The sequence below is a fragment of the Sus scrofa genome, chromosome 1 (genome assembly GCF_054392235.1).
Source record: "Sus scrofa isolate SSC_HxYL_T2T_F1_AM1 chromosome 1, Sscrofa_HxYL_maternal_Yorkshire_Landrace_v2.0, whole genome shotgun sequence".
Taxonomy (NCBI): domain Eukaryota; kingdom Metazoa; phylum Chordata; class Mammalia; order Artiodactyla; family Suidae; genus Sus; species Sus scrofa.
Genome location: NC_139383.1, coordinates 1,619,342 through 1,637,091, shown reverse-complemented (window position 1 = coordinate 1,637,091; position 17,750 = coordinate 1,619,342). Strand labels below are relative to the sequence as shown.

Sequence of the window (17,750 nt, the reverse complement as noted above, 5' to 3'; positions counted from 1 at the left end):
CCAGATCCCGTTGGAAGGGAGCAATTGCTTGTCCCCTGTGCTCTGATTTTCATGGGCTTTGTGTTCTTTCTCCCGTTTCTTCTGTTTCGAAATCTTCCCACAGCTGAAGACTCGTTCTTATCCGCCATCATCAATTACACGAATAGCTCGACGGTGCATTTTAAGTTGTCGCCTACGTACGTGCTGTACATGGCGTGTCGGCACGTGCTGTCCAGCCAGTACCGCCCGGACGTCAGCCCCGCCGAGCGCACGCACAAGGTCATCGCCATCGTCAACAAGATGGTGAGCATGATGGACGGCGTCATCCAGGTGAGCGCCCCCTGCTGGCGGCTGGGGCTTCGGGGAGGCCCCTCCCGAGGGCCGCGTTTGGGTGCACGCGTGACTCTGCTGAAACCGAAGCTGGGTGAGGCTGTTGAAGGTTGCAGGACTTTCAAAGTTGAAAGGAGGAAAACGTCTCTGTTTCTTTCCTTCGGAATTTTAAGGGCAGACAGACTGGGTCCACGGTCACTTGGTGGTCATGAGGAAGACCTTTCAAATTACAGCAGTTTTTAGACGACATTGAGAATTTAAAAGTAAGAATTTATTGAGGTGAAACTCCCGTAACGTAAAAGTAACCATTTTGAAGTGGCCGGTCGGCTGGTGTGTGCTGCGTTCGCATTGTTGTACAGCCACCACCTGCGCCGGGTTCTAAGCCCGTCCCATCCTTCAGACAAAGCCCCTCACCCGTTAGCCGTCGCTCACCGTTTCCTGCCCACCAGCTCCCGACAGCCACCTTCTTAAAAACTTTCCACTGGCTCCGAGAAGGGACTTGTTCTTCTATAATGAGCCTACGAGGGTGTTGGTGGCTGTTATGTGGATTTGCGATGGTACTCGATGGACACGTAACGGACACACTGGCATTTCTCACCTAACGATGAAAATCAGGTGCCAGTTCTTCCATAAATGGATTTTGACAATATCAGGAAGTAAGGACATTCCCTTAGTAGGACGGTGTACTTCCTTTTGTGCTGCTTATTTGTAGTTGATAAGATTTGCCCAACAGTTTCCCAAACTTATAGATAACTTGGAGATTTAATCTTTCAGGTCCTTGAAAGTAAGTTCAAAGAATTTTTTAAAAAGTTTTCCTGGAGTTTCTGCTGTAGTGCACTGGGTTAAGAACCTGACTGCAGCAGGTTGGGTCACTTCAGAGGTATGGGTTTGATCCCTGGCCTGGTGCAGTGGGTTAAAGGATCCAGCGCAGGTTGCAGCTGTGGCTCGGATTCCATCCCTTCCTGGCCCGGCAGCTTCGCCGCGGGTGTGGCCCCATTTAAAAATCAAAAAGCTTTCCTGAATCAGCCGTCAGCGCGGTTTATTAGTCCTCCATGGAATTCTGGTCGAAGTGTTAAAAGCCCACGAGTCCTGTCTGCAGAGTTTGAAGCAAACCAGTCTTAATTCCTTCAGAACTGTTTAAAAAGACCACAAATTTTCAAGAAATGTCTCTTTTGTGTTTGAGTGGTTAGCGTATGAATTTAAGGGCATCAGGGTTCTTTTACCCAAGTTAGGAAGTAGACCAAAAGGAAAGTCGTTTTATTTAAAACCGTTTTGTTCCCCTTACTGTTTTATGGACCAGTGTGGATTTTCCTTTCACTCGTCATACAGAGCCATTGTCTGTATTTCATCACACTTGGGTTTCACGTTGGGAAACGCCGCCATCGAACTCCTGGGTATTTTTCCTAAACTTCAATCACATTTTTTGTTTTTTTATTTTTATTTTTTTATCACACCTGTATCAAACTACTGTTTTGACCCACCCACTTTTACTGAATTAGAACCAGACAGTGAAATCGCCATTATTAGGACAAGGCTTCCAGCCTTCAGATTTAAAGTTTAGTATGTGATTGGAAGAATCGAATTTTGGGGGAAAAATATGAAATGATTAAAATTCTGTAATTTGTAAAAACCTACTTTCAAAAAACGATGTACTCCTTCCTAGTACGGGTGTACGCAGTATTTAGTACGTGTTGAAGTCCTCAGCTCTCACTGTTTCTGTTGGTCTTTGCCGTCTTCCTTACTCACGGGTCCGGGGCAGTAGCGGCTCCTGGACCTTTAAGTCATCGAACACACCGTGTGGTTAAGAGACGTTGCGTCCTTTTGGTAAATCTGTTAGAGACGGTGTGTGCACGTGTCCCGCGTCACGGCTCCTCCACGGGGCGGCTCCCCACGCGTGCGGGCGCGTCGCGTCCTTAGCGGCCAGCCTTCGGCACGCGGAGCCTCCATGGCCCGGACGCCACCGCGGCGGGGCCGTGGCGCGTCTGTGCCGCGGGGACGGTGTAACTAAGTGTCGTGCCTCCGTGTCGTGCCTTCATGTTAGTGTGTGGATTTTTTTTAAACGATCGTGATTGTTGACGAGTTTCTTTCTCTCGTTCTGCTTGGTCTCCCCGCGTGTGTTTTTCTCCAGGAAGTAGACCAGGTGGCTGAGGTAGGACACCCTGCTGGGCGCGCGTCCTGGCTCTGTTGGCTTAGCTGAGTTTCTCATGCTGCTTCCATGTCAAAACACAGCACTTCAACACCTGGACTGAGCGGCTCGTAACACTCATTCAGCAGCTGAAACACGCACTACTAAACCCTTTATGGCCTGTGCGGCCTCTGTCGGCATTTCATAACTCTTGCTTCATGCACTTCATGTGGATATGAGATGACAAAAGTTCTGTTTCTCCTCTTGATTGTTTATCCGTGGTTCCTCCCCTTTGGATCTCATCTGAGGCTGCCTGGCCTGCCTTGTGGTCGGGAGACGGTGCGATAGATCAGGGCTTGATGCCGAGTTCCTTGGCGCCCCCGCCAGTGACTGCGGCTATCAGGGCGGCGGTGGTAACCATGGATACGCGTGTGTCTGCTTCACAGACTACCAGATAATGCGCCCTCCAATTCGCTGATTCCGCAAATTGTGGCTGATTTGATCCATGTGTTTCCACACAATCCCGAAGAAGGGGCGGTGGTCATTCAGTCCCACTGCTTCCTCTGGACCCAAATTCCTTTGCAAATATCTGGTATCTGTGCTGACTTCCTGGTGGAGATGGGGAGGTACTGGCCTGTCCTCAGCCGCCCTTCAAGGGCGTTCCTGCTCCCTGGCTGCCCTTGGGTGTCCCGAGGCGGCTCATGCCCGTGTGTTCTGTCTACAGAAACAGAAGAACATCGCGGGGGCGCTTGCGTTCTGGATGGCCAACGCGTCGGAACTCCTCAACTTCATCAAGCAGGACCGAGACCTCAGTCGAATCACACTGGACGCCCAGGATGTTTTGGCTCACCTGGTTCAGATGGCCTTTAAGTAAGAGCGTGTTTTCAGAGATGACGGTGTTCTATAAAGATCGAAAGCCTGTGTTTTCTGGTTAAAGTTTCGGAACTGACGTTAAAGGTTTTTATTGACCCTGATGGAAGATGGGTGTTGAGAAGCGCAAATAACTATGTGCAAAAGGTGCTGATTTAACAAATTGAATTCGCTTAGCTTTGTTTCAAGAATCCTAGAAGTAAAACTACTGTGTACATTTTTTACATGGAAATATTTCTAGGCGTTCTCGTCATGGCTCAGCAGTAACGAATCTAACTAGTATCCATGAGGACATGGGTTCGATCCCTGGCCTTGCTCAGTGGGTTAGGGATCTGGCATTGCCGTGAGCTGAGGTATAAGTCACAGACTCGGCTGAGATCTGGCGTTGCTGCGGCTGTGGCGGAGGCCGGCAGCTCCAGCTCCGATTCCACCCCTAGCCTGGGAACCTCCATATGCCGCGGGTGCGGCCCTGAAGAGACAGAAAAGAAAGAAAGAAAAGATTTCTCAGCAGTGCACACTGTCGCCCGTGTGATACGTGGTCTGGCAGCAGGTGTCCGGCCGAGACTAGAACTGATGGTGTGATTTCAGATACCTGGTTCACTGTCTTCAGTCAGAGCTGAACAACTACATGCCGGCCTTTCTGGACGACCCCGAGGAGAACAGTCTGCAAAGACCAAAAATAGGTGAGGGCTTTCTCTTCCTCCTTCACCGCCTCCTCCCCTTTCCCTCCCTGTCTCGCTTCCCCGTGGTGTTGGCTGCGCGTGGGAGGGAGGTATCTTAGAAGCAAACGGGATAAGCTCTTGGACTTGGCCCCTCCCTGTTCTGCTTAAGAGTAGTTTAGTTCGCAGCTTGGCCGTCGCGCTGGGCTGCTTCCCCCAGGGGTCTGTGAGGGGCCTGCGCCGGCGCGGCTCTTCTCGCCTGCGTGGACCGGAGCACACAGCCTGCCCCCGTCGGGTCGGGATCGTGGCCCCAGGGCTTGCCGGGGTGTCAGCGCGGCTGGCCTGACGCCGCGCCGTCTCTCCGCACAGAGGACGTCCTCCACACGCTCACGGGCGCCATGTCGCTGCTGCGGCGCTGCCGGGTCAACGCCGCCCTCACCATCCAGCTCTTCTCCCAGCTCTTCCACTTCATCAACATGTGGCTGTTCAACAGGCTGCTGACCGACCCCGAGTCGGGCCTGTGCTCCCACTACTGGGGCGCCATCGTCCGCCAGCAGCTGGGCCACGTGGAGGCCTGGGCGGAGAAGCAGGGCCTGGAGCTGGCTGCCGACTGCCACCTCAGCAGGGTCGTGCAGGTGGGTGGCCGTGGCCCGTGGGTGCGGGTGGGCATGCCTCCGATCCTGCCCGGGTGAGAACTCGGGCTCCGCGGGACTTGGGCCTGGGGCTTTTCCTCTGTGGTTTGTGGTTTGCCCGCCTGGGTGGCTGTAACCACGCCTGGCAGCGCAGACCTGTTGTCTCAGGTCTGAGGCCGGAAGTCTGACCCAGGGCAGGGCAGCTGGGCTCCCGGGGGCTGTCCTGGGCCCTGGCGGTGGCTGCCAGCCTTTGGGGTCCCTGGGCCCGTGGGCCCGCCTGCTGGCTCTGCACACTCTGTGTCCAGCAAGGTGGCCAGGCCCGCTGACCTCCCTGGACTTCATTCCTTCCATCCAGATCCCTCCCCCAAATAAGGTGCCCTTCTGGGTCACTCAGGGTCAGGACCTGAGCACGCGCATCCAGGAGGACGAGGTGCAGCGTGTGTGGTCCTCAGGAGAGGGGACCCTTCAAGGGTTTTAAATTGAGATCGTAGGGTGTGTTTCCTAAAGCTCCGCACTGACAGGCAAGTTCCCATTCGAAAATGGGCTCCGTGGGCTACGGGTCTGGCACGGTCACGGCAGCAGCTCCAGTGGCTGCTGTGGTGAGGGTTCCGTCCCTGAGCCGGGAGCTCCCACATGGGGCAGGCCCAGCCAAAGAAGAAGAACGATTGGCTCCTTACGAGCCCAAAGCCAGGTAACCACCGAGCCAGACCCTGCAGCAGATGGAGCGGTGAGGAGAAGGGGTCTGAGCTCGCCGCTCCGGGAAGCCGTGGTGACACAGAGCAGGAGGCAGCGACAGGGCAGCAGAGCAGCCGCCGCCCGCAGGCTTCCCGCCCTGCCAGCGTCTTAGGTTTTCAGAGGCTGGCAGCTGGCACCTGCAGCCTCCCAGCCGGGAGGGTTTATTATTGTTACAGTGTATAATTTTGTGCTTTTTCCTCAGTCTCTTAGAGGGAGTTGGTATGAAAGAGGTTTCTGCCCTCTGATGGAATCAGCTACTTATGACAGAAGTCATTTCGGTGACTTTATTCAGACCCCTGTAACGAGTCATCTGCGTGGTTAGGAAAATGTTTAACATTTCCATGAGGTTTAAGTGCTTTATGAAGGTACATGTGTATTTCAGTTAAATCAAGAGATGGTCTGAAAGCCTTTCTTTACGAGGCCGATGGGGCTTCGGGTTCAGTTTGACGCGTAGTTGATGTTAGCCGACCTGTGTTTCCTCGAAAACGTCCTGCCTTTCACCCTCCAATCAGCGGGTAGTTCCAGTGTCACAGGCCTCCGCTACAGCGGCGTATTTATGTGCGTCCTGCTGTCGCTTCCTCCCTGGCCCAGGCGACCACCCTGCTCACGATGGACAAGTACGCCCCGGAGGACGCGGCCGGCATCAACAGCACCTGCTTCAAGCTGAACTCGCTGCAGCTGCAGGCCTTGCTGCACAACTACCACTGTGCGCCCGACGAGCCCCTGGTCCCGCCGGTGCGTGGGCGGGGGGGGGAAGGGGGGGGAGGAGGGGGGGAGGGGGGAGGAGGGGGAGGAGGAGGGGAGGGGGAAGAGGCGGGAGGAGGGGGAGGAGAGAGAGGTCAGAGGGTCGACGTAACCCTCTCCCAGGGCGCTCCTGCTGGTGGTGGGTGTGTGAGTTCGCCTCGGGTGCAGGGAGGGACTAATAAGCGTTAGGCAGGGGTTTAATTCCGGGAGCCGGGTTCCCAGGGAACACTGGGGAGGGTGGCCTTAGGAAGCTGCGCTGACACTGAGCTCGTGGGTCCAGCGCTGTGACGAGGAGCCTAAGGCATGCAGGCTGCTGCCACAGCCGAGGGCGGCTCCCTGCATCGCCGGGGCCACGCGTCCCGGGCCGCCACCAGGCCTGCGCAGGGGATCTGAAAAGCCCGATTCCCCCCCGCCAGAGCTAAGTCTGGCGTGTGGGGGCTCCTCCGGAAGAGCAGGGCGAGAGGCGCGGCCAGAACCCCTGCTGCTGCTCTCCGGCTCTCAGAGTGCCCAGCTCCCCGCTCCCGCAGTGCCATGCCGGGGTCCTGGGAACCCCACGGGGTGCAGCCGGATTGGGTTGATCTCCCGGTTGCGTTTATGCCGACGAAAGGTGTGTGCCAGGTGGCCAAAGCCCAGCAGGCACTTGGCCCCCAGCAGGACAGCCTGTGACCTGAGCACGATGTGAAAGGAGCACGACCCGGCCGGGGAAGGCGGGCGCTGTGGCCGCACGGCGGCTCAGGACCCAGGGCTTTGGCGCCCGGGCAGCCGAGGCTGGGGAGGGCCAGATGGAGGACGGGGCCACGCGGCAGCTGGGATCGGGGGCTGTCCTGCACGGCTGCCGTCTGCTAGTAGAACGTTCTTAAACAAACAGTGCCCTCCCTGCAGAAGTAACCCCTGCAGAAGCTGGGGGTGGATGTGTTTATCCCGATTGTTTAACGTGGTGGGGGCTTTTCCTGCGTCACGTAGCCCGAAAATGAGGTTATTAACACCTGGACGTGAGGGAATTGTGCCAGGAAAACTGGATTCCTTTTGAAAAGGAATTGAACAGTTTCTTTCTTTTTAAAAAGTACCTATTTTTTAAAATTAATATTTTAGCTCGTGTATTAGGTGTATGTACCTGGCTAACGTTTTGCTTTATTTTGTATAATTTTTTTTTAAATTTTTTATTGTTATTTCCCCAGTACAATTTTTTTTTCTGCTGTACGGCATGGGGACCCAGTTACACGTACATGTACACATTCTGTTTTCACACATTGTCATGCTCCATCACAAGTGACCAGACAGTTCCCAGTGCTGCACAGCAGGATCTCATTGCTCATCCATCCCAAAGGCAAGAGTCTGCATCCGTTAACCCCAAGCTCCCATCCATCCCACGCCCTCCCCCTCCCGCTTGGCAACCATGAGTCTCTTCTCCAAGTCCGTGATTTTCTTTTCTGTGGAAAGGTTCATTTGGGCCGTATGTTAGACTCCAGATGGAAGTGAGATCAGATGGTATTTGCCCTTCTGACTTCACTTAACATGAGAGCCTCTAGTTCCATCCATGCTGCTGCAAATGGCATTGTTGTGTTCTTTTTATGGCTGAGCAGGATTCCATTCTGCCTGTGTACCACATCTTCTGAATCCATGCTTCTGTCATGGACTTTTGGCTTGTTTCCACGTTTTGCTTTACAAACAGGTTTTGAATTAGTGATGCCCTTGCTCCCCCTCCTTAGCCTTGCGTGGGGGCACAGCCACGACCCGGCCGGGGAAGACCTGGTGAGACGTTCTTCCTCACTAGTGGCCAGCTGCACTGGCCGCTCGGCACCGCTGTAACCTGCCCTTGTCTCCGGCCAGGATCTGATAGAAAGCGTGGTGGCCGTGGCTGAAAACACGGCGGACGAGCTGGCGCGCAGCGACGGCAGGGAGGTGCGGCTGGAGGAGGACCCTGACCTGCAGCTGCCCTTCCTGCTGCCGGAGGACGGCTACTCGTGTGACGTCGTCAGAAACATCCCCAACGGCTTGCAGGAGTTTTTGGATCCTTTGTGCCAGAGAGGTGAGCGTCCTCTGCCGCCACCGAGGTCTGGACCGTGGCGTGCGTCGGCGTGAGCAGCTTGTTGCTGGTGTGTCTGGGTGCAGCCCACACGGGAGCTTCTGGGAGAGAGGTGTCTGGTCACAGTCGTCCGGGCCCCGGGGTCATGGCGTGCTGGGCCTCCCGAGATTGCCTGCTCTGCTCCCTGGCTCATGGCCCCGGGTCCGCCTGGGCGGGGGGGGGGTCAGGGCTTGAGGCCCCCGCCTCCGTGTTCTGCCACCTGGTACCTGCACCTTGAACTCTAAGTTTGTGAGACCTCACCTTTCTGCACCGTCTGGCAAAAAGACCGTCACCGCCAGCGCAGAGCTGCTCAGAGCAGCCGGGAACCAGGCCCCCACCTCTCACCTGTAAGGTGAGCGTGAGGAAGGAACCGGCTCCCGTGCAGCTTTCAGCCCTGCAGCCTGGGCAGAGTCAGCCAGGGTGAGGGTGTCAGGCTTGCACACGCGTGTGCTGACATTCTTGACACCAGTGCACCTCTTCTGCCCCGTTTTCACTGTCCTCTTTGTCCTTCTGGTTGATGCACCTTGATGAAGACACGGCCACTACGCCAAGGTGACTGTCGCAGGGCATCCGCTCACGTGCATTTTCCGGTGCAGACACCGTAGCACACGGTGTTGGACTGTGGTCTGTTGGGTGTGTGGTAGCACCCTGCCTGCACAGACCAGTGTAAACACCTTCGTTAGAAATACTTTATTACTGGAATCTGCTCACCATCACCTGTGCCTTCGAAGTCTCAGTCAGCGGGGATCACAGGGCACCGTAGCCCTGCTGCAGTCACGAAGGAGCTTGGCACAGATGGCAGGGAGCTGAGGCAGGCGCGGTCTGACACAGAGACACCAAGCGGGAGGCGCTTTGAGAAGAATGGCAGCTGTCGACTTGCTTCGTGCAGAGCTGCCGCAAAGCCTCCGTTTCTAAAGCTCGGTCTTTTTGCCAGACGGTGCAGAAAGGTGAGGTCTCCCGTAGCCGGTTACACCCAAAGCCTGGGCTTTAGAGCTAGACCAGATTTCAGTTCCAGGGGGCTGCTTTTTTGTAATGTGGAACTCGGTTGAGTAGAAAAATTGACCAGAAGTTTAAGAGCTAAGTTAAGCAAACAAAATAATAGTAAAAACTTAAGACCCACAGATAGATAAATACGTATAAATTTATGCAAACGTGCTGGTTCCCTTCGGAGACTGTCTCCCTCACCGTGGTGGGCGTTTACGTCTTCAAAGGGTTGATTTTGCTTAAAAGAATTCATTTCGACAAGGCCGCGAACGGCTGGTAAGGAAACGCGCTGCCCACCAGCCAGCACGCGGTCTGAGGCCGTCCCGGGCACGCCGCCCCGTGCTCTCCACTCGCCCTGTCCCCCGTCCCCCAGGAAGCGCCCGTGGGGCCCTGGGAGTCCCGCACCAGGAGGGCGTGTTGGGGGCCCTCACACGCCGTGCCCTCCTGCCCTGCACGTCGCCTACCGGCTAGTGTCCACCAACCCGTGGAGCGCAGCCTCTCCTGCCAGTCTTGGTGCCCCCTCTGGACCCGCAGGCCACATGTGTCCTCAGTGCTGGCCTCTCCCGTGCACCCTGCTGTCACCCTGTCCACCTCCGGTCCCTCCCGGCAGCTGTCACCACTGCTTGGTTCCTGCCATCCCGGTTGGGCACCTCCCCCCGTGACTTCGCTTGGGTGGTATTTTGTGACAGCGCCTGAACCACGCTTGCGCCCCCGGCCCCTGTCAGAGTCTGAGTCCTAGGGACAGGCCACGCGGTGCTCCTTCTCCCTGAGTCTCCTCGGTGCTGGCCCCGTGCCGGGCCGGGTTTGCGGTAGGGCCGTGGGGCTGTTTGCCAGGCCGGGAGCAGCGAGGGCTGGCCCTGAGGAGGAGGCGTCTCCCTGACCCCGCTCGGGCTCCTGAGCGATTCACTGAGGACGGACGTGGTGGGCCATCGCCGTCTTGGCATCACCTCTTGTTTCGTACGCCTCAGGTGGTAAACGTGCCGGGTACAAAGGTGCCTTTACGGGACTTACAAAGAATCGGAAGCTTTCTTCGATGACAGCAGCGTTTTTATTCTTCACGCTCAATTCCTCGTAAGCCGAATAAAGAGCTAGGGTGTGCTGTCAACTTGCACTCCCTGCGTTTCCTCGCACAGCACCGTCCTGGGAGAGAGGCCCCGGGACCAGCACGGGCTGGCACTGATCCGGGGCGCGTTCCTTAAGCCCAGGAACCAAGGCATCACTTGACCATGGTCCAGACGGTGCGGCAACGGCCATCCGCACAGATGAGAGGATAGGTTACAACTGTTGATGTTTCAGAACCAGGACAACTGTGAATCCCTACAGCAGGGAAAGAGAAGTAAATTGTAGACAGTGTTCCAGCGAATAGATGGAAACAGTGAGGTTTTTTTTAAAGGACTAAAACTAAAATTAATTTGTACCTTTATTTTAACTGAGTGTGTGTGTGCGTATATATATAGTATATAGTAATATATATATATATTTTTGGCTGTTCTGTGGCATATGGAGTTCCTGGGCCAGGGATCAGATTCGAGCCAGTTGCGACCTACGCTGCAGCTGTGGCAATGCCAGTCCTTCACCCCACTGTGCCGGGCCAGGGATGGAACCTGCATCCTGGAGCTACGGAGACACCGCCAGTCCCTCTGCGCCATGTGGGAACTCCCTGCGTATACCTGTAACATCTTCGTTTCCCCTCTGCCACAGCCAACCGCATAAATGTCCAAAAGTCACAGCCACAGTTACCCTTGCTGGTGGAGACTGGCACGGATGGGAGTAGCAGCCGGTGCCCGCTAGGACCCACCCCCAGTCCCCGGGTCGTGGGGACGAGGGGTGTCTGGCACGCAGCACGCTCCTCCTCCCTGTCCCTGCTGCTGGTAAGACCACTCTGGAGAAATCAGGAGTTGAGCAGGGCCACTGTGATAGGACTTTGTCACAGAATTTTTGAGAAAACGAAGACCTCTTCGGTGGAGGAGTGACACAGGCTGAGTTTTGTGAAGATGTCACTTGTCCCTGATGAAAATATCACAGGTAGTTAAAGCGTTATAAAATGATTCTGAGTCTGTTTGGAGGAATCCTGAGCGCGTGCGACTCGTAAGGAGACGTGGGCAGAGTGACGGGCTCCTCGCCAGCCTCGCTGCCCAGCCCGCGCGCCTCCCCCGGCTCTGCAGGCCCGGCTTTCCTTCCCTCTGGGTGGAGCCTCGCCGCCGCTGGGGCGCTTGCTCAGCAGACGGGGCGGCTCTGCCGTTCCTCCCGACGTGCGGGAGAAGCCCTTTGGCGCGAAGAGGAGGGAACCAGGTTCACGTTGCTTGGAGCGGAGATCCCGCGGGGCCAGAGCAGATGTGGGCCTTCGGAGTCTGGGACTCCGTTTTCAGAGGGAGAGAAAGAGCCCACGCGCTCCCCCGCCTCCCGAGCCGAAGCCCGCCGTCTGACGCGGGCTTGTCTCCTCCCCAGGGTTTTGCAGGCTGACGCCCCAGCCGCGCTCTCCGGGTTCCTGGACGATACATTTTGAAGGTGCGGAGTACGAGAGCCGCCTCGCACGGGAGAGCACGGAGCTGGTGAGTGCGGGGACAGGCGCCTCGAATCCTGGCCATTCGCAGAGATTTTTCTATGTTCAGGCCTTGTCTGGACAGTTTCGCTTATACGCGTTTGAAAATACGTTCATACGGTAACCTTGGGGAGTTTTCCCAAGAAAATTTTTCTTCGGTAAAAGACATCTTCTTTGTTCTAGTCAGTTCTACCGTATCTTAAACATGTATCAGATCATCGACTCATACTCTGCATCCTGTTGAACGGGTATTCAGTAGCCTCGTAGGTTCTAAGGAGAATTTGCCTTGCTTCCCCCAGACAGCTGTAAACAAGAAAGGGCCTGATCAGGGGGCCTGCAGCGTGGACGCCAGCATGTCCGTCCAGAAAGACTCAAGGCAAATCTTTGGTTTCATTTACCTTAAATAAAATTGCAGTTTTTGTCTCTTAAGCCATTAAGGGTTCAGTGGAGCCAGGTGAATGAGACGACACGTTTGGAAAGGTTCCTGCTGAGGGCCAGGGTCTTCCCTGTGGGTGAACATGGCTCTTCAGTCACCTGTCCCCTCTCCCCTGGCCCCAGAAGGCCTGTCCTAGAGCGGTGTGCCTGGACCGAGACTGGGAGAGTCTCATCTGTGAAAACCAGCCCCAAGTCTTCTAAGGCTTGGGAGCTCCCATGGTACATTCTAGTTAGCAATCAGTAGTCAGCATCAGTCCAGACCAGATGCCTATTCCTGCTTTTCTGAGAAAACGTGGATCACGGGCGGTGGCAGGAGCTCCTGGAGCAGATGGCACGATGCATGTTTTGTACGTTGACTTCCCAGGAATTGTGTTTGCTTGGTAGGAGCTTTAGATGTGAGCAGGTGTCCTGTCCGCCCCCAGAACGGAAGTAGCGATGGTCGCCGTCACCCAGATAGATGGCCCCGCTGGACACTGATGCAGCAAGTGTGCCGCTCCTACCCGCCATCGACCTTGCCAGCTGCTGTTTGTCAGACCCCGAGCAACAGCAGCCATTTCTAATTCCCAGATTTTATAGAAAGAGAAGGCCCTGGATGGAATCAGGTTTTTTTCACCTTTCTCATTTATTCTTGGATCACCTAGGAGAATTCAGGTCTCGATGTTTTAAAAAATTTTGTCACCTAATCTTTTTTTTGTCTTTTTTTTTTTGTCTTTTTGCCTTTTCTAGGGCTGCACCTGTGGCATATGGAGGCTCCCAGGCTAGGAGTCGAATCGGAGCTATAGCGGCCGGCCTACGCCAGAGCCACAACGATGCGGGATCTGAGCCGCATCTGCAACCTACACCACAGCTCATGGCAACACCAGCTCCTCAACCCACTGAGCGAGGCCAGGGATCGAACCCGCAACCTCATGGTTCCTAGTCGGATTCGTTAACCACCGAGCCACGACGGGAACTCTTGTCACCTCATCTTACTGATTTCCCTTAAAATATTCTCATACAGGCTTTGGTTCTAAATTCACAAGCCATGTGTATAGTTACCGCTTCTTGGCAATGTGCCTTCATACCTGTGTATTGAGTTAATTAAATCCTCCCTCGTGTGTTTGCTCAGGCAGTTTCTTCTTTCATTTTGTGAACTCTTTCACACGAGGTGCGACCCGTGTCTAACATGTGGCTTCAGTGGATAACAGCTCTTTGTCATCTGTTGGTGGGTCTGTTCGAGAACTGGCCTGTCTCCTTGGGCAGCAGCTCAGTCCGTCACTTCAGTATTACCCGGCCGCGGGCTTGACGGGGCAGCAGTGCACTGCTTTGAGTGCCTCTGCTGCATTTTCACTGCCGAATCTTCCCAACAGTCCAAGATGTTAGATCACCTTTGTTGTAACTGTTTTTTGCTCTCCTCTCCATAGACAGTGTAAAATAAGGTTAAAGTTCCTCTTTAAAAAAACCCCTATTGGGGAGCTTCCCTTTGTGGGTGGAGCAGCAGAAACAAACCCAACTAGGATCCATGAGGATGCCGATTCGATCCCTGGCCTGGCTTAGTGGGTTGGGGATCCGGCACTGCCTGAGCTGTGGTGTAGGACATGGCTTGGATCCTGCGTTGCTCTGGCTGTGGTGTAGGCCGGCAGCTATAGCTCCAATCTGACCCCTAGCTGGGGAACCTCCTTATGCTGGGAGTGTGGCCCTAAAAAGCAAAAGAAAAAAACAAAACAAAAACCCAAATGCACCTATTAATTTGTTTTGAAAGGTAACAACAGTAGCATTTTAATTTTGTTTTATGATCAGATTTTTCTAACACTGCAGTGATGCATGTTGAGTTTTATAAGTCAAGTTCTGTAAATAATGCTCATTAAGTCGCATTTATGCTGCTTTGTCTCGAAGGCCCTGGAGGCGAGCGCCTTGGTAGCTCTCTCGCAGGTGCTGCGTGAAGAGTGCCCAGTGGTGCTCGGGCTGCCCCCCAGCCTTGCCCGGCGCTCCCCCCCCACCACCTGCAGGGGCGCGAGTGGCCGTGGGGAAGCCCTTGCCCTTCAGCCACTCAGTGAATCTTTGTTTTCGTCCTTTAGGCTCAGCCTCTGAGGAAAGAACCCGAAGTCATCACTGTGACCCTGAAGAAGCAGAACGGGATGGGCCTCAGCATCGTCGCAGCGAAGGTAGGAGAGCAGGCGCCGAGAGCTGCCGGGCCTCTCTCCGTGCCCGAGGCAGCCGCCCGCGTCAGGCCCCTGCTCTGCGCTGGAGGGGGCGGGGTGCACATCGATGGGGGGCTCTGACCTCATCCCCAGGGGGCGCCCATCCCATCCCAGGGCTCCTTCCAGGAGGGGCAGACAGCAGGCGGGCACTGTGCACGCAGGGGCTGGGGAACTGAGGGAAGAGGGGCTTCGGTAATTTTAAAGCCTGGATTGACAGTTTGAGGAGTTTCCACCCCAGAGAAATGAGAGGGTTGGGAGCAAAGAAGGGGCAGGATGAAGCGAGGACTTTGGGAAGCTGTGGCGGGGAGTGGGCAAGCAGGGACTGAAGGCCTGGACAGCCGGTGGCCTTGGGGCGGGACCAGCGGGAGGGAGGGGCCAGGCTTTCAGCCTGGGGATGGCAGGTGGGGTCTGAAGTGCCAGGTCACGTGGGCTCAGCCGAGCTGGGGCAGGGTCTGTCCAGCCCAGCGCAGAGTCCAGAGTTCACGCTGACTCCTCCTGACCCGGGTCTTGCTCGGGGGCCTTTCCAGCTATTGTGAGCCGACTAGCAGCTCTAGACGGTTCCCTCTTGGCTCACCAAGTGAACCAGACGCCCGTTTTCTGGAAAGAATTCTCAGGGTAAAAATTACTCTGTCACACTGCAGCCCGCCAGAGCATCTAACCGCTGTGTCTTCCATGGCTGTGGGTAAAAGGCGCTTGTCTCACTGGAGATTTGAAGTCATCGGCTGCGGGGGTGGGGGGCGGCCCCCTGTCTCGTTCAGCACAGAGCTCCCTGTTTTCTGGAGACGTCAGTCTCGTCTGCCCCAGAGTCCCCGGCCCTTCCCCCTGGCACCCTGTCCCGCTGTGCCCGGACCCTCCCTCACGAGCCCCTCCCACTGGCCTCCGGCCCACCGGCTGCCAGGCATCAGTGGGGGTCGGGACAAGGAGCCACTGTCCAGCCTCGGCTCCCTCGCCCGTCAGCGCAGGCAGGAGGCATCCGAAAAGGGCAAAGGGCACTGCCTCCAGGTAGCCCTGTCCCGAGTACCTGGTGGGGGTCAGGGAGGAGCAGCCGAGACCTCCTGACTGCAGGAGGTGCCTTGTAGACGGGGCGGGGGAAGCACCCGGTCCCGAGTCCCCAGGCAGATGTGCGTGCTTGGCTGGTGAGGGAGCTTCCCCCAGGAAGCCCGCCAGGTGCAGCCTTGGCATTGCCCATGGTCTGTGGTTGGCCCGACTCCTCCGTCCTCACCAGCCATTGCTGGCTGAGCTGCTTCTGTGCCTTTGCCCACTGCCACTGCGGGCTGCCAGCCACGCCCCCTCCTGAGCTCCCTGCTTACCCTCCCCGCCGCCCCGTTGCTCAGCTCCTGGGGGCGGCCAGGCCGCTCTGGGCCCTGCGTCCGCTCTGCGTCTGCCTTTGTACCAGGAGCCGTCAGCAGGGACTGTGCCCTCTGGAGGGCAGTGGAGTGGTTTCGTCATAAAAATAGAAGACTCGAGTGCTTGTGGTCATAAAAGAATTAGTCATTTGTGGTAAGAACAGAGGTGAGCGCAGCTGCTGGCTCCCGTGGCCTCGCGTGGCCTGGGGGTGCGGCCGTCTGAAGACGGCTCCTTGTTGCTTTGACTGATGCTAGCACGTACCTTATGCGGAAGAAGTAGTTCACGGTCGAAATAACATCTAATGCAGAAGAGAATGGCGAGCGCGTTCGTGGAAGTGGGGGATGAGTCTTACTTTTTAATCTTTACATCTCTAGGGTGGTTTGGTCCCGTTCCCTTTACCAAGACACTCAACCAAACAGCTGTAGAAAAACCGGAGACGACCAGCACCGATAGTATTTTTCGTGGGGAGATAGGTTCTAGCACTGGGCTTACTGCAGGTGTAGACAGAAGGCAGGGGGAGCTTTTCCCATCCCAGCGGACTTGGGAAGCCTGGCTGATGCACGCGTGCACTGCTCACACGTGGTTTCTGAGGGACACGTGCTCTTCCCCCACCCCCCCAGCACTCACACAGCGCCCCTGCCCCCGGCTCCCCCCACCGCTCCCAGCACTCACACAGCGCCCTTGCCCCCGGCTCCCCCCACCGCCCCCAGCACTCACACAGCACCCCTGCCCCCGGCTCCCCCCACCCCCCAGCACTCACACAGCGCCCCTGCCCCCGGCCCCCCCCACCCCAGCACTCACACAGCACCCCTGCCCCCGGCTCCCCCCACCGCCCCAGCACTCACACAGCGCCCTTGCCCCCGGCTCCCCCCACCCCCCCAGCACTCACACAGCACCCCTGCCCCCGGCTCCCCCCACCCCCCAGCACTCACACAGCGCCCCTGCCCCCGGCCCCCCCCACCCCCAGCACTCACACAGCACCCCTGCCCCCGGCTCCCCCCACCCCCCCAGCACTCACACAGCACCCCTGCCCCCGGCTCCCCCCACCCCCCAGCACTCACACAGCACCCCTGCCCCCGGCTCCCCCCACCGCCCCAGCACTCACACAGCGCCCTTGCCCCCGGCTCCCCCCACCCCCCCAGCACTTACACAGCACCCCTGCAGGCAGACCCCCTGCCCCCGGCTCCCCCCACCCCCCCAGCACTCACACAGCACCCCTGCCCCCGGCTCCCCCCACCCCCCAGCACTCACACAGCGCCCCTGCAGGCAGCCCCCCTCCCACAGGGCCTCCATCTCAGCACCACAGGCAAGACTGGGACCCAGGTTGGGGGGGGGGAACATCCCCTCCAGCACATCAGGGGTTCCTCCCCATTCAAATAACTGCACAGGGAACAGAGCGCCTTGTCCGTTTAGACCCAGAAGACAAACTGTCGTGAGAGAGCCCGTTGAGGAGAAGTGCCAGGCTCAGCCCCGCCTGGGCGGGCAGCGCAGCCGCTTGTGAAACGGGGCTGATGAGACTCCGTGCACCTTTGGCTCGCGTGAAAGTCACTTTTTAACCTAGGGACGTTTTCTTGTGCCAGGGACATCTGTACCACCTGGCAGCTGCTGCACTGGCATAGGTGCCCTGAGAGTCGGGGCAGGAACTGGAAGAGCGAGTGGCCTTTGGGCAAAATGTCCAGTGTCTGAGCTTCAGTGCGGAGTGGAGACCAGTGGGGACCTCCCTGAAGAAATGCCTTTGAGCGGTGCCAACCAGGCGGACGGTGGCAGGCAGTGCCCCGAGACGGGCCTGTGCGGGGAGCCCTTTGAGTGGGGCTGACAGGAGGTGAAGGCGAGGCCAGACCCCTTGGAGCGGGGCCTGACGGTGCAGACACATCTGCTGCAGTGTGTGTCCGGGTCACAGCGTGAAAGACGGGGCAGTGGTCAGTGAGCGGGTGGCTGGGTCCCAGGGCCGCTGACCTGCAGGGGCCCGAAGGCTGCTGGACTGTGGGCTCCGCTCTAGGCCAGAGAAGCAGCCATCGAGGGGGTCGGGTGTAGGCGTGATCTGGCTGGCGCCGTCTTGCACGTTTCCCCTCTGGACCTGAGGGACTGGGGGTCCGAGGGGCTCAGAAGTGCCCCCGGGGGAC

At 57.1% G+C, this 17,750-nt stretch overlaps 1 protein-coding gene across 35 annotated transcripts in view; it reads left to right on the top strand.

Moving 5' to 3' along the window:
- Positions 1-17,750, top strand: part of AFDN (afadin, adherens junction formation factor) — a 129,194-nt gene that overhangs the window by 84,512 nt on the left and 26,932 nt on the right. For 20 of the 35 annotated variants that reach the window (XM_085015267.1, XM_085015233.1, XM_085015278.1 and 17 more), the window contains 9 exons: positions 104-309; positions 2,438-2,458; positions 3,159-3,304; positions 3,893-3,987; positions 4,333-4,598; positions 5,922-6,065; positions 7,905-8,103; positions 11,572-11,675; positions 14,158-14,244. In XM_085015267.1, the coding sequence (XP_084871393.1) occupies positions 104-309; positions 2,438-2,458; positions 3,159-3,304; positions 3,893-3,987; positions 4,333-4,598; positions 5,922-6,065; positions 7,905-8,103; positions 11,572-11,675; positions 14,158-14,244 (1,268 nt within the window). The remainder of the gene's footprint in view (positions 1-103; positions 310-2,437; positions 2,459-3,158; positions 3,305-3,892; positions 3,988-4,332; positions 4,599-5,921; positions 6,066-7,904; positions 8,104-11,571; positions 11,676-14,157; positions 14,245-17,750) is intronic. The other 15 variants (XM_021085815.2, XM_085015257.1, XM_021085831.2 and 12 more) reach the window with 1 other exon arrangement.